Source organism: Anabrus simplex, chromosome 4 (assembly GCF_040414725.1).
Source record: "Anabrus simplex isolate iqAnaSimp1 chromosome 4, ASM4041472v1, whole genome shotgun sequence".
NCBI classification, from domain to species: domain Eukaryota; kingdom Metazoa; phylum Arthropoda; class Insecta; order Orthoptera; family Tettigoniidae; genus Anabrus; species Anabrus simplex.
In genome coordinates this window covers 375,772,701-375,799,564 of record NC_090268.1, presented here as the reverse complement: position 1 = coordinate 375,799,564, position 26,864 = coordinate 375,772,701, and the positions used below count along the sequence as shown (strand labels likewise).

The window sequence follows — 26,864 nt, the reverse complement described above, 5'->3', positions numbered from 1 at the left end:
AACCAACCAGCCATCCACTAACACCGACTCTTACGCACAGACAGAAAGCAGGCGTAAAAAACCTGCCCCTAAACCACGCACACACAAAACACCCTCACAGAACCGAACCCAGACACTCACACGCACATCCCTCATCACTCAGTGCTTTAATTGCTTAAAATTAAATCACACAGCAGCTACATGCACTGCAGATACCCGCTGCAACAGGTGTGGTGGTAATCACCGCCACACAGATTGCAAGGTATAGTAATCGCCACGTAACGAAATACCCCAGAAAGTAAATATCGCCGCCCGGTGCTCTTCTTTTCTCTTTTTTGTAATGGCTGATCACTGCTGCCAACCTGCCTGGTTACATATTAAAATCACCAGACATAACCAAACAAACTAACCTCAATGTAAACACCGATAATAAATGTTTCCCTACCCTAGTAAATGATAAAAGTTAAGATGAAATAAATCAAGATATTCATAATTAAGTCGGTTTCCACGCTCAATGAGAAATTTAGGAAATAAACACCCTTTCTCACTCAAATTAATGTTACATATATCTGTCTTTATTTTGATATGCAGTAGGCGTACTATAACCATATTCTTGAAAATAGGGGCGTGTTAAACGATGCAATTTGTTTAATAAGTCTTTGCAGTGTGATTTTCGAAAGTCCAATGACTTCCCTTTCTTTTGCGCGAACATTTCCTTCTCTCTTCAATACCGGTAACCCGTAGCCTAAGGAGAGAGATTGGGCATATTTTCAGCCTGCAGGCTGGTTATATCTTCACGGTTATCAGGAAACATATAGGAATACTAATGTGCCAAGCTACGTGAACGGAAATTAGGTCAGCTTCAAGCTCACTGCAGAATTGAATATTAGTTCTACTATCTACTTCTATCGTTTTCACATACACCGAGGCGCCAGTATTTCGTCCCGCAAGAGTTCTTTATGTACCAGTAGATCTAGACATGAGGCTGGAGTATTTGAGCACTTTCAAATACCGCCGAACTCGAATCCGCCAACCTGAGCTAGTCATACATTCTCTCCTTCACAAGCTTAAAATAATGTTAAACATTTCCTGCCTTTATTCTGATTCTGATGTATGCATTACTATAACTGCATTCTTAAAGAAAGGGGGGAGGGAATATAGATTGAATAATTCATTGCGATTTCTGCAAGTTCAAGGACTTACCACATAAGACATATGTCCTTCCTTTTAATAATAATGCTAACAGCTTTACATCCCACTAAGAACTTTTACGGTTTTCTGCATTTGGCATTTTAAACATATTTTCAGCTTACAAGTTGGTGTATCTCAAGCTTTCAACATTACGGAAACCAATGTACAGGAGCACTATGAGTCAAACAACATTACCAGATTTTTACATATATATTGGCTTAAATCACATGAAGACAGGTTGTGATGCAAGAATTGGATAGGAAAGAGGGCTAGGATTTAAGATGTAAATAAGCGTACAGACACAGCACTAGCCTGAAATGAAAATGACGGGCAAAAAAAAACTTCAGACCTGCCAACTGTGGGGTTCGAATACATCACCATCTCCTGAAACCAAGCTAATAGCAATGTGATCAAACTGCACAGCCAGTTCACTCAGTTTCCTATGACGCGTAATAGGCCTACCACATGGGCGACCCACTTACCTGTATATGGATCTTCAATTCTTCAATTATACATGTATGCAAAAACATTATGCACCTTAGTAAGAGGTACTTCCCTAGTTGGTTCTCTGATTGGTGCACGTATAACAAATATGTTTGGGAAGAAATACTTTTATTTTATATTTATTTATATCATAAAGAAGTCATGTTGTCATAGCAAAACGAATATGCAACGAAGAAATGAATCCGAAGAGATAAGCATTATTTACTGCATTAAATATTAGTTTATTTACATGTTAAGCGATATGTAGTAGTAATAATAATAACAACAACAAACGTGTGCAATAAGGAAAAAGGAAATAAATACAAGTAAATATAAATATAATTTACAACATTTAGAGCCATTCCATGGTCACTGAATTACAAAGCAGGGGTATGAATAAACAAACATAATAAACATGAATACTAATATTTAAAAAGCAAAAAGCAAAGTCATCTCCGTACAAACCATGAAAGCCATTGGAAAGGGGGAAGGTGAAGGCTTCCACTATCCATGACGTTGGCACTTGGTGGGGTGGGGTGGAGTGGTTAGCTCAACGCATGACCGCCTTTGCCCCCAATAGTTAACTGGTACTCATTTATCATACGCAAAACATTCCTTCCAAATTACGTTAAACCTCTGTCACTCATTATTATTATTATTATTATTATTATTATTATTATTATTATTATTAATAAATTGCAAATGGGAAATACCCCGGTGGCAACGGTCACTTACAGTAATGTGATAATAAAGTTAACATAATTACCCAACTACAACAAACAAACAAACAAACAAACAAACAAACAAACAAACAACAAGAGTACAAGAAGCAGATATATGGAAGGAAAATATAACAAGAATTACTGCTAGTTTAATATTCTAAATCGAGCAACATCATATACAAATTCACACACAACTTAAGTATTTACAGTGCTTAACAATTTGGCTTACAATATTATAGGTTGACCTTACTACTAGCTTAACATTATAAGTGATAATAAAGTGAAGTTAAACCGTAATTACCCTACAACAACAACAACATTACAACAAGCAAGAAATACTACTAATTAAACTTTCTAAATCCAGTGTCATTATATACATATTCACACACAACTTAAGTATTTCCAGTACTTAACACTACAAATTACAATACTATAGATTAAACTTACTACTAGCTTAACACTACAAGTGATAATAAAGTTAAATCATACTACCCAACAACTACAACAACTCAAGTACAAAAAGGAATTCCATGGAAAAAAATATTACAAGAAATACTACTAGTCATTCTAAATCCAGCATCATGTACAGTTTCATACACAATTTAATTATTTCCAATACTTGCTACTATGGCTTACAAAACTATAGATTGAGCTTACTACTAGCTTAACGTTACAAGTGATGATAAAATAAAGTTAAAAACCTTGTTAATTAACCAAGAACAACAACAATTAAAAAAACATGAGTACAGCAAGCACTTCCCTGGAAAGAGAAAACCACAAGAAAAAGCCTCCCAGTTTCACAATCGAAACCAAGCAGAAAATCACAAATTCAGTGCCCGTAATTTACAACTTTTACTTTTCATTTTACACAAATGGTCTTCTTAAATGACTTGATACCAGAAGGGAATCTATCAAAGACTGCCGCAGGTAATTTATTCCAATCCCTTATGGTCCTGTTGACGAAGGAAAACTTGCCCACATCCGTATGCTGGTTTCTGGCCCTAATTTTATGCTTATGATAATTTCTCGATAAGTATGAGGGAGGTTAGATAGATAGATAGATAGATAAAGAATGGGTGAACCCTGCCTTCGCAGGGCTCCACACGTAGGTCTGTGAAGACCCTTTGTGTCCCTTAAACGGGTTTGCCTAGTCCAGACCTAGTGCTCCTATAAAGGATACCAGTGCCCGGATGTTGGCATTCCTGATGTCTTCCAGGCTCACGAAATGTGAGCCAAGGTATCGATGTCTAGTGCTTGCAAGAGCCTCACACTGACATAACACATGCGCGGAGGTCTCCTCCTCCCTACCGCATCTTCTACACATCGGATCCTGACTGATTTTCATGATGTGTAGGTGTCTCTGAAAGGTATTGTGGCCTGTCAACAGTCCAACTACCATTCGCATTCTGGTCCTGTTCAAATTTATCAGGACCTTTTTATAACTTTGGCTAGGCCCTTTGATAAGTTCACGTGCCTGCCTTGCTATAGTTAACCTCTTCCAAATGTCTAAGTGAGACTGGTTTGTCCACTGGGATATTACCAGTTTCACGCTTCGGAGTGACACTCCCAGGAAGGGCTCTGGTCCTATAAAAGGACCTTTTGAGCCTTGTTTCGCTAGTTTGTCAGCTTCTTCATTTCCACTGATCTAACATCCTTTGGCATTCCCATACCATTTTTGATGTTGTTTTAACTGCACATAGTGCTTTTAACGCTTCCTGGCTATCGCTGCAAATAGTGATACAATGAGGGAGGTTATAACCTATTCCTAATACAACTCCAAGCAGCCCTTCCCGTATAGCTCTTATAAAGACCACACAGGCGAGCTCTAGTTCTTCTAGATTCAAGACTTTCCCAATTAATGGTATTCCTTCTATTCCCAGTTACGAAACGCATCGCTCTTCTTTGAACTTTCTCTAGGGAATTTATTAAACCAACATGCAGATCCATATTCGAGAATGGGTCTTACAACGTATTTATAAGGTTTATTTAAACCTACTAGGGTGGTGAGCACATAAATAAGAATTCAATGAAAGTATTTTCCTTCTGGACCTTCATGCCAGACAGATTTTTTTTTAAACAATTTTTTTTTTCACTATAATATGATTTATCTATAGAGCAAAACCGCTATGCAGTGTGCGTATCATAGCAATCGAGATGGAATTGGTAATGTACTATGTATCTGTAGAGCCTATATACGACTTTTTACAATTACTTCTAAAGTGAATTTCAGCTGTGTGACAACGCTGAAAAGACTATGGACTTAGAGATTGGCATTCCTGAAGAGGGTTTTCTACACTTTCCCATTTTCACACATTGATTCAAGAGTCTGTATTGACTTGTGACAAAACCACTGTATTCTTCCGAAAACCACTGATAGGGACAGGTTTGGTTGTGATCCACCGAAAACAAATTATAATGACCGGTTAGGTAGTGATCCATCGAAAACCACTGATTGTCGCAGGGTTAGGTTAGGTTTGACAGGATTTGTAATTGAGCGACTGTTGTCATTGAAAAAACTGTCGTGACGACTGAAGGCAATAAACATAAAACTGAATCCATTGGTCTACAAAGTTTTCATTCAGTAGATACGCTAGGAACTGGCGAACCAAAACCGTACATACAAAGTTTACAGGAATCAACAAAACAGGATATTAATTCGTGGTACTCATTGTTCTTTAAAGAGAAGAAATATCCTGTCAACAATAGCTGCAGTGAACATGCTTTTTCACTATTATTGTCTGGCCCCATGGCTAAATGGTTAGCGTGCTGGCCTTTGGTCACAGGGTGTGGGTTTGATTCTCGACAGGGTGGGGAATTTGAACCACCGTTGGTTAATTTCTCTGGCACGGGGGCTGGGTGTATGTCGTCTTCATCAACATTTCACTATTATTGTGTAAAATAGAAACTTACTAGTTTTGACAAGTACAGTATGTTCAACAGCGACTCCTGAATGATGAAGGGCAGGATGTCCAACCTCACTAATCTATGTTCCAGACTATTTCTACTTAAAAAATTGTATTTGTCCTTTAATGTGATTTTGCAATTTTTGCTGAATATTTATGTGGCTGAAATGAAGGTGGATAAGCTACATGGTCTCCTTTATATAGGAAGAATGTATCGTGGAAATTAACTCAATTTCGGTTTCATGTACATTACAGTTTCTCTAAGATATATTGATAGTAATTCAGTCATGTACGACGACGATGTATTTCATGGTAAAGACAGCTGCCTCTGTGGATCAGTGGTAGAGTGACGGCCTCCGAATCCCAATATAGCGCGTTCAAACCCGGCAGAGGTAGTCGGATTTTTGAAGGGCAGAAAAAAGTCCATTCGACACTTCATGTCGTACGATGTCGGCATGTAAAAGATCTCTGGTGACACATTTGGTGTTTACCCGACAAAATTCATTAAATCTCAGCCACAGACGCCCAAGAGAGTTTCGGTTTACTCGGTCTGCCATCTAGTGGGCCTAGAGTATAACGGAACGTCAAAATTGACGAGCAGACAGCCAGATGGCGTCAACTTGAAATGTCTGCACATGGTAGCTGAGGCCATACGATTATTATTATTATTATTATTATTATGGTAAAGACGAATTACTTTGCAATGCTATCTATCTTAATGGTAATGTACTATGTACCTCTACTAGTGTAGGCTACTGAGTGCTTGATTCGAAGCAGTGTATCGATTCATTCAGTGTCCGAGTGAATCGATTCACAGGAACGGCAAGCTCACGGCACACAAATCATGCACAATCACGGCTCAGTGAGCCACACGACACACACGGCTCCTTATAGGCACACTGGACACTGGCGGGGAGTCGAGCTTTCGCTGCAGCGAGCCACAGTGAATCATGGCACACTGAAAGAATCGTACGCAGTCATGGATCAGTGAGACACAACACACACATGGTTCATTATCGGTACACTGGACATTGGCGGGGAGCCGAACTTCCTCTGAAGCAATACATACAGAGTCATGGTACACTGAAAAAATCGTATGCTATAATGGACTCTCGAGCTCAGCTCATTTGAAAATAATACCTATTCGCATCCACTGTCCTCTTCTTACAGGGAGTTTTAAACAATACATGGATTTATTTGCAGTGTTAAAAAGATAGAACACAATTCCAAAGTACCTAGGTTGTAAGTAGGTAGTCAATTAGGTTATTCTAATTACTGTATTAGTTTAATCAATCAGTATCTTTATAACTAGTTGACGTTCGACAATTACTTAAACTCAGCTCTCTAGCCTCCACACCTGGCTGAGTGGCTCAAACGGTCGAGGCGCTGGCCTTCTGAACCCAACTTGGCAGGGCCGAGCTCAGTGCGGTGGTATTTGAAGGTGCTCAGCCTCATGTCAGTAGATTTACTGACACATAAAAGAGCTCCTGCAGGACTAAATTCCAGCACCTCGACGTCTCAAAAAAAACCTAAAAGTTGATAGTGGGACATAAAGCCAATAACATTATTATTTAGCCTACCCTATGACTATGAGTCATGCTCATGACCACTCGAAATTGTCTGTTTTATATTTGGAAGAACCACTCGGTATTCTCTTAGTTTGTATGTCGCATCATTGCACAATACTTCAATAATCGAATCATGAGGTTACCGATGTACGTGGACAGTGAGTATGTAAGTAGACTGATGCAATAGATTAAATAAATGATGTTTAATCAGAAAACCAGTGGGCTACTGTACATCTCCTGTAGCCTATACAAAATATGACGATTTTAAAAAAGCCTCTGCTGATAGAAAAAGACATTTTCAAAGATGACCGAGTTAGCTGGCCGTGCGTTTAGGGTCGCGTAGCTATGAGCTTGCATTCGGGGAATGGTGGGTTCAAATCCTACCGTCGGCAGCCGTTAAAATGGTTTTCGGTGGTTTCCCATTTTCACACCAGACACATGCTTGTGCTGTACCTTAATTAAGACCACGGCCGCTTCCTTCCCACTTCTAGCCCTTTCCTATCTCTTCTATCCTCTTTGTCGCCATAAGACCTATCTGTGTTGGTGCGACGTAAAGCAAATTGATTTATATTTAATATGTGGGCTACTTATTGTGGACACAGGTATTTTTATATGTAATTCTCTCTATATATATATACAGTATACGTGAGTTGTGACTTTCAGAGAACTGTGGAAAACCATTAGATAGTGTATAAAATTTAAGTTATGTCAGTATTTTAACAGGCGTACAATGTTTACATCGTGTATTGGTGACAGAGTGCTGTCTCCCTCTCTCTCTCCCCCCCTTGCCCGCTCCTCATCACATTGCGCCACAGCAGTTCTAGATAATTCCACTCCGATTGGACACTGATCCCCACCTGCACATCTATGCCGCCCTGTAACTTGTAGATACACAATTCCCACAATTTTGAAATGTAACTTCGTTATATCAGAAAGGACGGGGCAATCAGAAATGTATTATTTCCCAGCAAAGTTATAACATTCTTAATCTCATGGAATGGCTCTTACAATGGTACAGCTAACTCCTCGGCTTCTCTTCTTTCTTCTTCTTCTTCTTCATCTTCTTCATCTTCCTCCTCCGATTCACTGCTTCCATGATGAATGACTAGTTCCTCCACTTCAGGAAGACCTCTCACCTCATTATTGTAGAACTCGACAATCTTCTTCTCAGTGTGTTTTACTTCATTTCTCCACATCTCTGCTGTCACCTATAAGATATATTGAAGTATCACAACCTGACAAGTATATTATAAACTCCTCTTGCATATATCCAATAAATAACATTTCCACTTGGCCTACCTGATCAAGAGATTCTTTCCACACAGCTGTAGCTCTGTCCAATCCGTGACCAGGTCTTGAAGCCACTGTTTTGTTATAATACTGTTTTGCCACAGACCATACAAATTCGATGGCATTGAAAAATGAGTGGTATGGAGGAAGTCGTAAGACAGTATGGCCTTCACTGTGCAGCATCTCGTCAACAATGTACCTGGTTTTAAAGAAACAGAGAAATATTGTTATGCATACATGAAAGTCAAATACACGAGTGTAAACAACATTATCTAAACTTATGTTTACGTGCTTCTGTACCTCTTTAAGTGACTTCGATTCATATTACACAACCTTTGCAGCTCATCTTTTGTGGCATTTTCTGGTGGAGAAACTCCATTCTGCCTTAACCATGACTGTAAATTAAAGGAAAAATAAAAATTAATTTCTGTAACATCATTAAACATCATTCAGTAGAAGGAAATATTCAATTAAGTATAATTACCACTAATTGATCCTTCCTCCATTTCGTTGTTGGTTGATGCTCAACAAGCTTACAGTGATATGGTGCATTATCCATTACAATAACACAGGGTCCTATATTTCTTAATCCTACGATTAATTGTGTCTTCACCCACATCTGAAATTTCTCGCTGTTCATAGCACCATGGTAATCCTGATTTCTCTTCAAGTTTGTAGCAAATATCAAATCAGCACCTGTAAGAATTTTAAGTTTTAGTATGAAGTTATTTGTTCTAAAAAAAGTATAGGCCTATTAATAAAAAATGTGATTTCTGTTGAATGATACAAAAAGCTGTCTGATTTTAAGTAAAACCAACTACTGTGTAGCAAAGTCACCTGATGATGAAGTCAATTAATTACTACTTACACTACTTTATCGTAACATCTCTCATGAATGTATCTCCATTAGTAGGCCTATATCTGGATTAGAAGTCCACGATCACTTGCATAAAAGATATAAGTATAAACACCCATTTCAATACCTTAGAACAAATGTAATTGCTGCGAACACTGAACCTATATCAGGCAGTAAGAAATAAGAAGCTTGGAAGGTGTTCAACAGTCAGGTATCAAGCACTGATTCAGGTGGAGATTGTCGAATGCAGAATAAACATAATAAATAGGCCTACAATACAAGTAATTTACTGATACAAATATCCAGTAATATTATATGAAAATACACTGAGTAAGTTTTGATTGAAATACCTCTCTAAGGTTAATCATTGGCCTAAAGTGAATACCTGCAAGTCTTTTTAATAACAGTGGAGAAGTCAAAATCAAAAACCACGTACAGAGCTCAATGAGCGGTAAGTTATAATGCCACTTCCGACCTAGTGCCAGTCAATTTCAATCAATCAGTCACCACTGATCTGCACTTAGGACAGAAGATGTAGTTTCAGGGATAAGCTATCGCTTCCTTAGAAAAACTGTCTATGCCGGTCACTGGATGTTCACGCTTTCGGCGTTTACCTGGTGTAGAAAATTCAACTCCCTTCTTGAAATTTCCTATTACTTTTCGGACTAAACCGAAACTACACTGTAAGAATACACACACAGAAATATATTACATACACATATACCGTAAGTCAACATGAATACACAAAGGTTAAGTCTACGAACCGTATCGAAGTCGACACAAGACATGGTACCGGTATAGGCCTAGGCCTACATGATCAGGTTAGGTTAGGTTCAGAATGAAATACTGCTCCTTTTCAACTGATTGTCATTATGCCAGAAACTTATCATAGAAACAAGATAAAAACGAACACTTACCCCAGTTAATAATGAAACTCTTGCCATTAGCTTCGTATCACTACGACTGATACCTTCTTCGTCGTCTTCCTGTTTCAATTGCTCGTAGCAATGTACAAGCATTTCTTGACCTGAAGCTTGTAAAGGACGTAACCTTGGTTTCCTTTTCGGAGGAGTTTTTGCAGATTTTTCTTCCTTCTTAGACATCCCAATCGAATTCTGTTCGTATAAGTATGGGACGAAATAGGAACGTAATTAATAAAATGATGTGCTCATCATTTCACACAAACTATGTTATTAAATGCATTATCCGAACATGCCACAATTCTACTTACCTGGTATTAGCCAAATAGATTTACAATCCCACAGAAAAAGAAAATATGCTTTAAATATTCTCGCAAATGTATCGCTAGTGACTTTAGAGGCAATGCGGTGGCAACACACAATTCACGCTAGAACAGTGACTGAACGTTGCCAACGTGCCAGATTAACGGTAACAGTAAGACGTCGTATCGGCAAGTAGGGTCCCTAAACTGTATGGTTACCGACACTGAAAAAGACCCAACAGCAAGAAAAGTCACTATAAATCAATACCTTAATATTACAGGGGAGAAAGGGTAAGGTTGCACCCTTAGTGTACGTCCTTACACGGAGAGGACTATACCACGGGACCAGGCGAGGTGCGCCAACTGCCAAGGCAGTCATGCCGCTTCGTTTCCTGGCTGTCCTTTCATCAAAAAAGCAATTAAGGCACGCTACAAACAATCACGACACCTACAAGCAAAGCCAACACCAACACCACTACTCAGTCTACCACCTCAACAGCCCCCGCAACCGAACCCAGGACCAGCCACTAACTCATCCAACCTGCCTATCACAGACACAAATACACTATTACAGTTATTACTGAACCTACTCCTGACCCACTTCACGCAAGTACAACCAATACCCCGACCCCTGAACCCAAGTACCACCGAACCCACCCCACCAAGCATAGTGTAAGAAGCTAGAAACCCGCCTCACTTCCTAAGAAACGGCCCAGCCTTCGCAACAGCCAGCCTAATAACCTAACAACAGCAAAATCCTCATCCAAAGTCAGCACATCCACAATAAATCAGAACCACCACAATCAACGAAGCACTGGAAACACCGGTAGCCGAGGCGGACATTCACTAAAAGCTGCAATATCAAATGCTGTCTTTCTAAATTTCAAGTATCAACAACACCTGATACGCATGAATGTAAATATATTCTAGCGCACAACCCAGCAACAGGACCCGATATAGTTAAGCAACATCGGGCTTGGTCAGAGTACGGATGGGTGACCACCTGGGCTCGACCCCTGCCGCTGGTCCGAAAAAAATTAGATAACCTCCTAAACAGCCATGGCACGCACCGAATAACGTTACGTTCTAACCATATTTACAACTACAGTACACACAATACAGTAAAAAACTCCACCATTATTATTATTATTATTATTATTATCAACTTCTATATATTTATTCTTTTTATACTTATTTTCACAAACAGGCCAGGTGAGGAGCGCGGCATAGCGCACCGGTACTGGCACCGCACTAGGCACCCCCTCGGGGGTGTCCAAACTGACATATGGAGCGGTCTGCCATATTCCCACCAGCTCTTCAAACAGCCACACATCCAGCCAGCCCGCCCGCCCTCAGTCTTAGGGTTACCCTACATCAAAAGCAAATTTGTCTAGTGCTCAGTGGGTCATCTGCTCGTGTCTTGTCCCGGCGCGATCCGTTAAAACTACACCTGACACGACTGGTGCCCACTGAGTGCGCTTTATTTGATCCTCTTCGGAGTTTGACCCTTCTGTGCTCCATCCTTCACCACTACTTTCCCCCTGACCCCCTGTCGGGCCAATCCCGGTGGATTGAGTAGCTGGGACCCTGACAACTCCCGCCATGATTCCGTCCCTAGCACCCAAACCACTATCGCCCAAGTCCAAGCCCAATTATCTATCCCCTCTACTTCTTTCAACCGATGCACAGTGCTCCTTGCACACCCCCCTCATGATTCCAATTGATCCATCCGATTTCCATCCCTGTGTGATACATGTGCTGCGGGTTAGTATTTCTCCCCTGAACATTGTCACAGTGGTATTTCGAGGTGCAACGACTATGAACGCAATAACAGAAATCTCCATTACTGGAAAGCAATTTTGTAACTACTAGTGAAAACAATTTTCTTAGAAATATACTGACCAGTCCTCTCCGACCCTCTTTTAAGAGTTAACAAAACAGAGATGAACTCTGCTTTTGTTCCGCTGGTTTCAGGCAGGTTTGGAAAAAAGGAAGATAATGCGAGTTTTAAGCAATACAGAATGATAGAGATGGGAAGTGTATGAGCTACAACTTTTACTGGTGGTTTCAGAACAATTTTTTTACAAGTTGCTTTACGTCGCACCGACACAGAAAAATCTTATGGCGACGATGGGACAGGAATGGACTAGGAGTGGGAAGGAAGCAGTCGTGGCGTTAATTAAGGTACAGCCCAAGCATTTTCCCGGTGTGAAAATGGGAAACCACGGAAAACCATCTTCAGGGCTGCCGACAGTGGAGTTCAAACCCACCATCTCCCGAATACTGGATACTGGCCGCACTTATCAGAACTTTGTTAAGCGATGTTTTCTCTATACCTCTTAACACTTATAGGCCTATACAGCCTAGTGCTTTTTTGTAGTCAGTCGGTAGAATGAACCACCCGGCTGGGTTGGCTAGAGCTCCCTTGTTATTTAAGCGAACAAAGCCGAATAAACCAGCAATATCCTCCCTTATTTAACTCTTAGGAAAATAAATGGCTTCCAAGTAACAAAGAGTTCAGTGAACCATTGAGCCTATTGGGAAACCGTGCCTGCATTCACTTAGGTAAACTTTCGAAGAAAGTAGATTATATCATTAAACTACAAAAAAATCGTCGCCATAAGACATATCTGTGTCGGTGCGACGTAAAGCCAATAGCAAAAAAAAAAAATTAAAAATTGAATAACAATAAAATTACTTTTTCATGAATTTGCTGAAAGTAGTATGTAGAGTAATTATTACATTATTATTATTATTATTATTATTATTATTATTATTATTATTATTATTATTATTATTATTATTTTTAATAGAACGATACTGCGCTAATGTCATCTGAAATACGTCAGCTTAGTGTGGGTAGATTTACTGGCTAGAAAATTAAACCCTGTGGGACAAAATTCAGGCACTTTGGTACCTATGAAACCGTAAGAAATGTTAGTGTAACGTAGAACCAGTAATATTATTATTAAATATTTATGTGTGATCAGTAAAGTGTTATTCCTTTTTTCCCCTCTGCTCTTCCGAACACTCTACTTTACGCTCTCCCACTGCTGCAGTGGTTTAGTCCAAGCATGAATTGACATCCAACCAGAGGAGGGGATTATTATTTTGGGTCCAGTAATATTTTGAAGATAAAGTTGGATCTTGCCTACGTGCAGAGTGGGGAGGGAGGCAACGCGTTGCTCGTGACGCGACATTATTCACCGGGTCAGTCGGTTAATCCGGTGACGGCTGGTTAATCCGAGGCCGGTTCCGGTAGCGACTACTGTAGTCTACATGGTATTAAATCAATGCCCGTGCACTGCAGCCGCTGAGGCAATACTACAAGTAGTAATAGTAGGGCCATATTGGAATAAATATGTCTTAGTTCTGGGGTCATCCCAATATTTTTATAACGAAATATTGCCATGTAACATGTAAAATGTGTGACGTGATGTTACCTAGCAACAGTATCTTGAGAGCTGCACAGTCCAAAGATCTGTATGTCATGGCCATCCATCAATACTTCACATCACACGGTTGCTAGGTAACATCGGGTCACACATTTTATTGGAAGACATATTTATGATCATTTGAATTTTCCAAAGTGAAATTTAGGTAAAACATATTTCTTTTAGTCCTTTGAACACACATACCTCTGCTGTCTGATGATTCTTTCAGAAATTAGCAATGCTCTTTTTTGTTTATTTGTTTGTTTACAACTTGCTTTACTTCTCACCGTCCGGCGCCATGGCTAAATGGTTAGCGTGCTGGCCTTTGGTCACAGCGGTCCCGGGTTCGATTCACGGAAGGGTCGGAAATTTTAACCATAATTGGTTAATTTCGCTGGTACGGGGCTGGTTGTATGTGTCGTCTTCATCATCATTTCATCCTCATTAAGACGCGCAGGTCGCCTACGGTCGTCAAATCAAAAGACCTGCATCTGGCGAGCCGAACTTGTCCTCGGACACTCCCGACACTAAAAGCCATACGCCATTTCATTTTTACTTCGGACCGATACAGATAGATTTTATGGCGACAACGGGATAAGAAAGGACTAGGAGTTGGAAGGAAGCGGCCGCGCTCGTAATGAAGGTACAGCCCCAGCATTTGCACGGTGTGAAAATGGAAAACCACGAAAAACCATCGTCAGGTATGCCGACAGTGGGGTTCGAATCCACTATCTCCCGAATGCAAGCTCATAGCTGCGCACCCCTAACCGCGCGGCCAACTCACTCGATCAATGCTCTTTTAATAGATAATAATGTTTTTGGCTGTACGTCCCACTAATTACTTTTACGGTTTTAGGAAACGCCGAGATGCCGGAATTTAGTTCCGCAGCAGTTCTTTCACGTGCTAGTACATCTATCGACACGAAGCTGACGTATTTTATCACGTTCAAATACCACTGGACTGAGCCAGGATCGAACCTGCCAAGTTAGGTTCAGAAGGTCAGCGCTTCAACCGTCCGAGCCACTCAGCTCAGTGTTCTTTTACAGGATCCATCACAAGTAGAACGTGCTCGAGAGATAACCATAGAATTCCTACAGTATTTTATAAAATATAAAATTATAAGCTGAACTCAGTAGCTCACATTTTGAGCTCAAGCTGATGGTTCGATCTCACCGATCTCAGCTCACACTAATGTCATTTGAAGATTGAAATACATCAGCTTAGTGTCGGTTGATTTACTGGCACATGCAAGTATTTCTGTGGGAAGAAGTTCAGGCACTCTGGCACCTTCGAAACCGTAAAAATCTGTTAGTTTCACATAAAACCAGTAATATAATTATTAAAGAATTATATCCCCCCCCCCCTTCTTCTCCACCGAACACACTACGCTCTTCCACTCCTGTACTGGTTTAATCCAAGCACGAGCTGACATCGAACCAGAGGAGGGGATGCCATTTCTTTTCCTCCTTTATTTTAAGTATTGTAAAGTGCAGGGCGCGCCATATTGGAACAATGGCGCTCCTCGCATTGTATGGCTGTATGTTTCCGGTCACACTTAGAACTAGAAACACAATCAGTTCCTCCCAGGCTTTGTCCTCACCCATAAGTCGTTCCGTATTGGAAAAATTCCCGTTACTTCTGACGTTGTTCACTAGTGATCCGTATTCTATGATAAACGAACGGACGTCGCGGTGTCATCGGTGCGGAATGTTAAGTGCTACTGTTTAAAGTTTTAATTGTTTTCTAAATGATAGCGAGTTCCATAACGGCATGCTCCATAGGAAACACCGCTCATAATGTATCAAAACACAGGCCGATAAGGAAACTTGGATGGAGGGGAGTGCCGCGAGAAAAAAAGGTAAGTGGATCATCTGAAATTTTGTCTACTATCTGGACATGAAATTTTGAGTATTCATTCATATTTATGAATAATAGGAAAGAAATGAGGCCGGAGTTTTCCGTCACACGTCATGAAGAAGATGCCACTGTGTCGTTTGAGTCATCAGTCCATAGACTGGTTTGACTCCATGCCACCCTATCCTGTGCTAACCTTTTCATTTCTACGTAACTATTGCATCCTACATCTGCTCTAATCTGCTTGTCATATTCATACCTTGGTCTACCCCTACCGTTCTTACCACCTACACTTCCTTCGAAAACCAACCGGAACCGAGCTCGATAGCTGCAGTCGCTTAAGTGCGGCCAGTATCCAGTAATCGGGAGATAGTGGGTTCGAACCCCACTGTCGGCAGCCCTGAAGATGGTTTTCCGTGGTTTCCCATTTTCACACCAAGAAAATGCTGGTGCTGAACCTTAATTAAGGCCATGGCCGCTTCCTTCCCATTCCTAAGCCTTTCCTATCCCATCGTCGCCATAAGACCTACCTGTGTCGGTGCGACGTAAAGCAAATAGCAAAAAAAAAAAAAAAACCCAACTGAAGAAGTCCTGGATGTCTTAAGATGTGTCCTATCATTCTATCTCTTCTTCTCGTCAAATTTAGCCAAATCGATCTCCTCTCCCCAATTCGATTCAGTATCTCTTCATTCGTGATTCGATCTATCCATCTTACCTTCAACATTCTTCTGTAACACCACTTTTCAATAGCGCCTATTCTCTTTCTTTCTGAGCTAGTTATCATCCATGTTTCACTTCCATACAATGCCACGCTCCACACAAAAGTCTTCAAAAACATCCTTCTGATTCCTATATCAATGTTTGAAGTGAGCAAATTTCTTTTCTTAAGAAAGCTCTTCCTTGCTTGTGCTAGTCTGCATTTTATGTCCTCCTTACTTCTTCCATCGTTAGTTATGTTACTACCCAAGTAACAATGTTCATCTACTTCCTTTAAGACTTCATTTCCTAATCTAATATTTCCTGCATCACCTGCCTTCGTTCGACTGCACTCCATTACTTTTGTTTTGGACTTATTTATTTTCATCTTGTAGGCCTACTCCTTATCCAAGGCTTCGTCCATACCATTCAGCAGCTTCTCAAGATCTTCTGCAGTCTCAGATAAAATAACAATATCATCGGCAAATCTACTATGTTCCGATATTTAGGCTACTTACATCATGGCAGTGGCCATTAAAAACACTGCCTGGAAAAATTAATGGACCACTTGAATTTTCAAAGGAAAAAGCATGTTAAATTGTGAATCATTTGTTTTATTGTATACATTGATTATTTTCGTGAAAATAATACCTAAGCAACTAAGAGTAGCAATAACAGACAGATAACAATACTTAAGATTTTTTCATGAAAATAATCAATATAAATTATTATTATTCTTAATCCGTTTACCCTCCAGGGTTGGTTTTCACTCGGACTCAGTGAGGGATTCCACCTCTACCGCCTCAAGGGCAGTGTCCTGGAGGGTGAAACTTTGGGTCATGGGGATAAAACTGGGCAGGAGGACCGGTAGCTCGCCCATGCTGCTGTTGCTGCTGCTGCTGCTGCTGCCGCAGCAAGCATCACCTTTTGTACTGAACACGGGCTTGCGGAGGGGACGGGAAGATTGGAAGGGATAGATAAGGAAGAGGGAATGAAGCGGCCGTGGCTTTAAGTTAGGTACTAATCGGCATTTGCCTGGAGGAGAAATGGAAAATCACGGAAAACCACTTCGAAAATGACTGCGGAGGAAATTGAACTCCCTCTACTCAGTTGACCTCCCGGGGCTGAGTGGACTCAGTTCCAGCCCCAGTACCACTTTTCAAATTTTGTGGCAGAGCCGTGAATCGAAACCGAGCCGCTCGAGGGTGGCAGCTAACCACTACACCACAGGGGCGAACCCCAAATTTATACGTTGGTAAAAACAATATTTTAAAATTTTCTTCGTTTTACAATTTTATTTTACGTCACACCGACACAGATAGGTCTTATGGCTCCATGGCTAAATGGTTAGCGTGCTGGCCTTTGGCCACAGGGGTCCCGGGTTCGATTCCAGGCAGGATCGGGAATTTTACCATCATTGGTTAGTTTCTCTGGCACGGGATCTGGGTGTATGTGTTGTCTTCATCATCATTTCATACTCATCACAACGCGCAGGTCGCATACGGGTGTCATTTCAAAAGACCTGCATCTGGCGAGCCGAACATGTCCTCGGACACTCCCGGCACTAAAAGCCATACGCCATTTCATTTCATTTCATTTCAGATAGGTCTTTATCGCGACGATGGTATAGGAAAGGCTTAGGAGTGGGAACGAAGCGATCGTGGTCTTAATAAGGTACAGCATTTGCCTGATGTGTAAATGGGAAACCTCGGACAAACATATTCAGGGTTGCTGAGAGTGGGGTTCGAACCCACTATCTTCCGCATGCGACATAGTGGGTTTGAACCGCACTAAATGTAGTTTAGGTAAATAACAATTTCGTGTTGCTGTTACTAGCCAGATGCATCCCTTGTAAGGCAGACCTCTGACGAGGTTGGGCGGTATCTGCCGTGCATAACAAACTGCGTGTGTGTGCGGTAGTGGTTGGTGTTGAGTGTGATATATGAGTTGTAGGGAGGTTGGAAATATCGCAAACATCCAGTCCCCGAGCCAAGGAAATGAACCGTTTAAGATGAACTTGCTTCGACTGGGCCAGGAATCGCTGGTATAGATTTCTCTTTAACCCATTCAAACCCCGCATCCATTATAATGTACAATTTATTTCCAATGTTTTTGCATGAGTTTGTACGACTCTTTGGCTGCACCGTTCGGTTCAGAGGGCCGCGTTCAATTCCCGGCTGTCTCGGGGTCTTTAATTTTGTCCGATTAATTCCTATTGCTTGGGAGCTGGGTGTTTGTGTTCGTCTTAATATAATGCATTTACATACAGCACATCCTCCTACAAGCCAACACAGAAACACGCAATAGTGAATACAGTGAAGGAACACAAGCACCCAGCCTCCAAGCAACAGGAATAAGAAAAGAAGTTAAAATCCCCGACCCAGCCGGGAATGGAACCCAGGAGACTCTGAGCCGAAGGCCAATACATTTTTTTGCTACTGGCTTTACGTCACCCAGACACAGATAGGTCGTATGGCGACGATGAGATAGGAAAGGGCTAGGAGTTGGAAGGAAGCGGCCGTGGCCTTAATTAAGGTACAGCCCCAACATTTGCCTGGTGTGAAAATGGGAAACCACAGAAAACCATCTTCAGGGCTGCCGACAGCGGGATTCGAATCCTCTATCTCCCGGATGCAAGCTCACAGCGGCGCGCCCCTGACCGCACGGCCAACTCGCCCAGTGCCAATACGTTTACCACTCAGCCAAGGACTAGGACTGGTAATTGTTTTGGAAGAGAGAGATTCTGACTGGGTAAAGAAAACCATGTTGATATTTTACAGTTTTTGCTCCTAAACCCCAGTTTTCAACCCTTCTCCCCAGCTCAGCTCCCTCAGGGAGGTTTTGGAAGATTCTGTTTTCTTATGGATCTTCGGGGTATGAGGTTTAGTGGTTCAAATTTTGAGTTTCTAGAATACGTAGAAGTGCCTCATTAATTAACATCTGTTTTAATATTTATACTAACCTTTGTACACCACTTTCGTTTTGCCATTTGCTTTACGTCGCACCGACACAGATAGATCTTATGGCGACGATGGGACAGGAAAGGCGTAGGAATGGGAATGAAGCGGCCGTGGTCTTAATTAAGGTACAGCCTTAGCATTTGCCCGGTGTGAAAATGGGGAAACGACGGAAAACGATCTTCAGGGCTGGCAACAGTGGGGTTCGAACCCACTATCTCCCGGATGCGAGCTCACAGCGGCGCGCTCCTAACCACACGGCCAACTCGCCCGGTGTATACCATTAGACTGCATCTTACGTACACTGCCAGAGTCACGCAGATTTTCTAACAGCCAGTAATTGTTTCTTTAGGAGGTTATATAACTCGGCAACTCTCTCTAATCCGAAGAAAAATCGAAGAGTTCTGAGGGTATTGGCAAAATATAGTGAAGGACCACGCAGACTGTAAAAATGAAAACGATTTCCTGGGCCTCGTAAAACTAATACCTTCGGGGTCGGAAGAGAACACCAGTTAGCCAAAGAAGGACAGTTAATAACAATAATGTTATTTGCTTTACGTCTCATTAACTACTGTTTTACGGTTTTCGGAGACGCCGAGGTGCCGGAATTTAGTCCTGCAGGAGTTCCTTTACGTGCTAGTAAATCTACCGACACGAGGCTGACGTATTTGATCACCTTCAAATACCACCGGACTGAGCCAGGATCGAACCTACCAAGTTGGGGTCAGAAGGCCAGCGCCTCAACCGTCTGAGCCTCTCAGCCCGGTGAAGGACAGTTATGAAAGGTGAAAATGACGAGCCTGGCACAAGTAAGTGGAAACAGTAACGGACTAAGCTAGAGACCCTGTAGTGACCAACCCACTGAGGTTGTTCCCCTTATGACCGGCAGGGGATACTGTTAATTTATTCTACCACCCCCACTCTCAGGTGAAAACGGCCATAATGAAGCAACAAAACGAGCATCGTACATAATGTTCTTCCAAGGACATGTACTGTACTTCGTACTCATACACCGAGAAGATGCGATGTTGCCCAAGTCACGTCACTTTGAGGTAGTCAGTGAACACATCGTCTCAGTTACAAGGAAGGATCAGATGTCCTCGTCATGCTTCGCGAACTTGGTGGTGTTAGCTTTGCAGCTGTAGAGACGAAAACTTCATTAGAACATGCCCAGCCCTCGGCATTTCCCTTAGTTTTGAATAGAATACGTCTATTTCGGAACCTTAAAATATTAAAACCGAGCTCGATAGCTGCAGTCGCTTAAGTGCGGCCAGTATCCTGTGAACGGGGTCCACTCAGCCTCGGAAGGTCAACTGAGTAGAGGTGGGTTCGATTCCCACCTCAGCCATCCTGGAAGTGGTTTTCCGTGGTTTCCCATTTCTCCTCCAGGCAAATGCCGAGATAGTACCTAACTTAAGGCCACGGCCACTTCATTCCCTGCTCCTTGTCTATCCCTTCCAATCTTCCCATCCCCCCGCAAGGCCCCTATTCAGCATAGCAGGTGAGGCAGCCTAGGCGAGGTACTGGTCATCTTCCTCAGTTGTATCCCCGACCCAGAGTCTGAAGCTCCAGTACACTGCCATTGATGCGGTGGAGGTGGGATCCCTCGCTGAGTCCGAGGGAAAAAACGACCCTGGAGTGGAAATAGATAAAGAAGAAGAAGAAGAAGAAGAAGAAGAAGAAGAAGAAGAAGTTTGTAAAAAAGGACGAATGGCGTAAGTATGATATTTAATGCTCAGGTTTAACGATTTTTTTTATTTTTTTTCTTTATTTAAGCCGCAACAACTGCTTCACGAATGTAGTGTAAATCATGCTAAAATTAATGAAGATATAATATTCAGCAGGATTGCACTTGAATGAAAGTCAACATCCCGCACATGTGTACGATAAGAACGTGTGGCTCTGTGACGTAGCTGCATCCTTGATAAAAATGCTGATAAGAACTGAAGGAGATAATAATATCGGGATCACGATCATCAGATAGAATTTGTATCTTTGTACTTTACACCAATTCCTTTGTCCTGGTAAATTAGTTAGTTCTTGATGTATCTATTCATGCTTAATCGATGCCATCTCACATCCAGTTGTACTTGAAAGGCGCCACAGAAGAATGAAGATATTTATCACCAAATACGCAAGAAAGTCTGTATTCTTGCGCTGAAACTTCCATAGTTTGAGAACCTACATGATACGGCTCGATTCCAGTACACAGCAACACACTATAACTTGGTATTCAATCCAACAAACCACGCAGCCAGGTCTGCGGTATAATGTATTGAGGAATGGATGGGCGCTGTATTTCTCATTTGTAATCAAAGGCTGGTTGGAAGACCGCAGTAGGAAATTTCAGGGTTGTACGAGCGGTGTTAGAAATGATTATCAGGTAAGGTAAGGGTGCATTCTGCCCGAAGGCAGGTCCGAACCTCTGCAGAGGTGTTCCTGAGCCGGAGTTTACGTACGGTAGGGTGGCCAGTTCCTTTCCGCTCCTCCATTCCCTTACCCCCCACCAACAGCGCGTGGCAACCCATCCAACTCCTGACCACGCCCAATGTTGCTTAACTTCGGAGATCTCACGGTATCCGGTGTTTCAACGCGGCTACGGCCGTTGGCAGAAATGATTATAAGTAATATTATTGGCTTTCGCACTAACTATTTTTTACGGTTTTCGGAGACGCCAAGGTGCCGGAATTTTGTCCCGCAGGAGTTCTTTTACGTATCAGTGAATCTACCGACACGAGTCTGACGTATATGAACACCTTCAAATACCACTGGACTGAGCCAGGATCGAACCTGCCAAGTTGGGGTCAGAAGGCCCGCGCATCAACCGTCTGAGCCACTCGGCCCGGCTGTATTAGAGATGACGGCTAGAACTGGTATCTTCATACTCGCCCTGTTATATCTTCTGTGGATAGGAAATGGTATATAACTTGTTATATTTCGGGGCGAAAGATGGGGTAGGATGCGTAATTTTAAAAAAGATCATTTACAACTGAGCTGTATTTAGGGCTATCGCCCTAAATTTCAAAGAACTAGGAAATTTTTCGAACATCTACATACCTTGGTAAATTATTCCACCGAGCTAATTGGCGGTGAGGTTATGTGCGCGCAGCTATGAGCTTGCATTCGGGAGATAGTGGGTTCGAACCCCACTGTCGGCAGCCCTGCGGATGGTTTTCCGTGGTTTCCTATTTTCTCCCCGGGAAAATGCTGGGAATGTACCCTAATTAATCCCATTTGTAAATAGAAATTCAATCTCTAATTCATCTTCCTATAAATGAATATTTGCCTCAATTAGTCCTCATGAATTTCAACTTTTTCTTCAGATCTTCCTTCCTAATTTTAAAAACCCCACTCAAGCTTATTCGTCTACCACGCCATCTCTTCACTGACAGTCCTGAACATACCAGCTGAACCAGCTCGTCTCCTTACTCCTAAGTCTTCCCAGCCCAAATATTGTAACATTTTCGTAACGTTACTCGTTTGTCTGAAGTCGCCCAGAACAAATCGTGTTGCATTCCTTTGATCTTTTTCTGTTCTTGAATCGAATAATCGTTGCGAGAGTCCCTACACTGGAAGCATACTCTAAGTGGGGTCTTGCCAGTAACCAAAGGTCCTATGCAGGAGCAGTACACTAGTGATATGTTTCAATTCTTGTGTTTAATTTGTTGACATTGTCATAAATGCTATAAAAATATTGAAATGTATGTTAATGAGAGTGTAAAGAATGTGTACAAATCACACACATTGTATTTTCTTTGGGTAAATATGCATGTCCCAAAAGCTTCAGTTAATTGCGAAAATGTACTTATTCAGGACATATTTGACACTGCTGTATATTCCTTTATCAATGAATAATTTTCTTGTCCTGTTGTATAATCTGTGTCCCGTTCGTCTCACATTATCCATGCTACAAATTATTATTATTATTATTATTATTATTATTATTATTATTACTATTATTATTATTATTATTATTATTATTATTATAGCTGTTGTTTATAAATGGTAACATTTTCGAGCGGCAAGTTCACTACGGCCACGGTATGCAACCCGCCTGTCTGCTGCTCTCTTGTCACGTGACATATAGCCATCCAGAGCGGATCAAGTAACACCAGCTCCCTAGAGCAACTACATGATGACGTCTGACCTAGGAGAACAATGGAGTCTGTCATGGAGGGTAAAAGAAGTAGAGAGAGGACAAGACGACGATGGTTAAACTCATTTCTAATTATATAAAGATAAGAGCTATAGAACTAAACGAGGCCACAGAGCTAGTTACAAATAAAGGAATGTGGCGGCGTTAACAGTCTTGCAGACTGAACGATGGAAAGCATAACGGTCTATAATGAAGATTGTATGTATGTATGTGTGACGGCATCCGGAAGAATGAACTCACTCCACATACAGAACGCACCCTCGTGCACGATGCAACACATTGCATCAAGTTGTATAGCTTCTTGAACGAGCGTAATCGGCGGCGTCGAGTGTGTTTGAGCATCACGTCTCTTTGTGACTTGTATCTTATACGCTAAGTGTACTGAAACTGTGTGTGAATAAATCTGTTATCCATGAGGACTGATTTATTTATGGTAACGGTGTGGAGCCGCTTACAAACAAGACCCCATTATGTATGCTCGTACAAACGAGACCCCATATATATGTATGCGCGTATCTTCATTATCACAGGTAAATTTCTGGCTCTATAGCTAAATGGTTAGCGTGATGGCCTTTGGTCACAGGGGTCCCGGGTTCGATTCCCCGCAGGATCGGGAATTTCAACCATCATTGGTTAATTTCCCTGGTATGGAAGCTGGGTGTATGTGTTGTCTTCATCATAATTTCATCCTCATTACAACGCGCAGGTCGCCTGGGATCTTCCGACATTAAAAGCCATACGCCATTTCGTTTTTTCATAGGTAAATGTTCGTTATCCACTAGTATTAGATAGCTCCTCTACCTGGACATTATCCTTATGTCCAACTGTCTTCATATACTATTGACTAAATACTCTGGGATTCGAACCACGGCCATTGCATGTGAAATATTTGAAATTAGAAGTCACGTCACTAAAGTTCGAAATCCACGTAAAACTGCATGTCACCGGGCGAGTTGGCCGTGCGGTTAGGGGCGCGCTGCTGTGAGCTCGCATCCGAGAGATAGTGGGTTCGAACCCCCACTGTCGGCAACCCTGAAGATGGTTTTCCGTGGTTTCCCATTTTCACACCAGGAAAATGCTCGTGCTGTACCTTGATTAAGGCTAGGGCCGCTGCCTTCCCATTCCTAGGCCTTTCCTGTCCTATTGTCGCCATAAGACCTATCTGTTTCGGTGTGATGTAAACAAATAGTAAAAAAAAGTTCTGGATGTCAACAGTCACATAAAATTGCCAGTGATCATCTTCTTATTCAACTGAGCACAATATAGGCTATTTAATTCAAAATCTAAGTATATACCAGGTAAATCGGCTGTCGAGAATGTTTTGTGCAAACCACAGTTTTAGATACGCCCTGAAAACATCTATGCTTGCGGTACGCACAGTTAAAACAGTGAAACAGATATCTATATGCATAACTCACCCATTATTTTGCGCGAAAATTCAAGGGTGCATGATGCAGGAGTGGTGTCTGATTTGTTCGATCGCTTTTTTTTTTCCTTTGCAAGTTGCTTTACGTCGCACCGACACAGATAGGTCTTATGGTGATGACGGGATAGGAAGGTGCTTAGAGTGGGGAGGAAGCGGCCACGGCCTTAATTTAGGTACAGCCCCAGCATTTGCCTGGTGTGAAAATGGGAAACCACAGAAAACCATCTTCACTGCTGCCGACAGTGGGGTTCGAACCCACTATCTCCCGAATACTGGACACTGGTCGCACTTAGTGACTGCGGCTATCGAGCTTGGTGATTTGTTCGATCGCTGGGGCTGGGATGTGCTCTATCATCCTCCATACTCTCCCGATTTAAGTTCTTGCGACTTCGACCTAATCCCTAAGATGTGTGGGATTCACGTCCGAACAGCTGAAGATGTTCTGCAGACAATCGATTGCTCTCTTCGCAGTTTCCAGAGATTAGGCGATGCCGATGGTATCCAACGGCTTCCGTGGCACTGTGCGCAACGCTGATGGTTACCTCAAAGTCCTGTAAAATCTGGAATATGTATCTAGACAATAAAGTAATTAGTTGTCACTACTTACAAAACAACCTATATATTTTTCTAGTACAGCCGTGGCCATTTGTAGGCAGAAGCCTGTTCTGCATCCGAGAATTGTTGCTTCTTTGTATACCACAGAGTTCCAATAAAGATAGAGAAAGGCTGTAAAAACTGAAAATATAGACACATAATCTAATTTGTTGACAGATGTTTATGGCCATTCATGTGAAGTCACAAATCAGAAGATGATTCACGACACGAACGTTGGTGGTATCTCATCCGGTACATAAGATTTTGCCACACAGTTGCATGTGACTGATAACTAACTGGAATTGTAATTCGAAGCAACGTAAGAAAACAGTAATGTGAATGCCCATGAGTATGATGAGTAAAATACGGTGATCACTGCAGTTTATATACCTGTTGCTAATATATTTTACCTTTATCAGTTCGATTATTTTGCTATCACTGGTAGGTTTACTCCTTAGCAACTACCTGTAATCGTCCTATTGTTATGCAGTACCTGTGTCACAATCACAGATTAGCAGATCAAACGGTGTTACCTGCTTAGCATAGAGCATAGAGATAATATTTCTGTTATTATTATTATTATTATATCATTATTATTATTGTTACCGTGTTTTTGCGGTAGTTATGCGTGAAAGAAGGTGCGGGGTGGTGAATAGGTCTCAAGCTACGAAAGTAAAATTAATTTAAAATTTAACAAGGTTATATTTTTCTTTCAAAATAAAGAAATAACAAGCATGGCAGGTACAGAGTAGCAAGTCAAAAGGTAGTTACAATATTTACAGGATTTGGGCTTCGAGCCCCGAATTCACATTTCTAGGGCAATTAGCCCAACCTTACTCCAAAATAAGTTTTACCAGAGGGGCCGAAAACCCCATTCATGTCCCAGAGCACTTGCTCCAAATTACACAGAAAAGCCTCCTCGAGGCATACAACACTCAATTTTCGAAAAGAGCCACTCGCTCTCAACTTTAAGCCTCTCAAAGGCCACACCAAACTCCACCTTCAAGTTGTCCTCTCGGGACATAGACACAGGGGTAAAATACCCAACCTACTGAGGTCTATTAAATGAAAAAGGGTAATTACATGACCTCTAAAATAACAATTTGAGAGGAGGCGATCTTGCGCTCCTAATACGCTTTGTTTAAAACCTACTTGGCACTAGGACGTTAATACAAGGGCTAATCCCATACTAAAGAGGTGACTTAATAAGGAAATAATTTACATTAAGTCGAAGAAGAATAGGTTGAGAAAAATATAAGTTCACCTCAAAAAATATGAGTGGGAGCTCGAGAGGGTTAAGCACTCTCTATCCCAATATGTAGTTTAAAAGATAGAATAGATAGAAGTTTCTTTACATTTTAAGGAAGGTTACATAATGGAAAAACTTCGGACCCGCCCCGAGAGTTAAACTGCTGAGCAAGCAAGAAAAGAAGTAATTAGTCGGCCATTACCTGGTTGTTGACTGTCGTCGAAGAAAGAGGCGCTTCCCGCCCCCTGCTATGTACTATACACACTGAAAGATGGAACAGAAG

General features: G+C 41.6%; 2 protein-coding genes across 9 annotated transcripts in view; one reads left to right on the top strand and one right to left on the bottom strand.

The window, feature by feature from the left end:
• The window catches only part of LOC136872018 (uncharacterized), an 811,539-nt gene that overhangs the window by 320,251 nt on the left and 464,424 nt on the right, over positions 1 to 26,864 (top strand). The window contains exon 1 of one of the 8 annotated variants that reach the window (XM_068227297.1): positions 15,396 to 15,507. The exons of the other annotated variants lie outside the window; for them this stretch is intronic. The gene's annotated coding sequence lies outside the window, so the exon portion shown is untranslated. Of the gene's footprint in view, positions 1 to 15,395; positions 15,508 to 26,864 lie in introns of those variants that run through there. 8 annotated transcript variants of the gene reach the window in all.
• LOC137500586 (uncharacterized) lies at positions 7,724 to 8,526 on the bottom strand. The gene is made up of 3 exons (XM_068227516.1): positions 8,437 to 8,526; positions 8,146 to 8,335; positions 7,724 to 8,054 (listed from the first exon to the last, which is right to left on the bottom strand). Exons 1-3 carry the CDS (start codon positions 8,457 to 8,459, stop codon positions 7,851 to 7,853), a joined length of 417 nt encoding a protein of 138 aa, XP_068083617.1. The 5' UTR covers positions 8,460 to 8,526; the 3' UTR covers positions 7,724 to 7,850.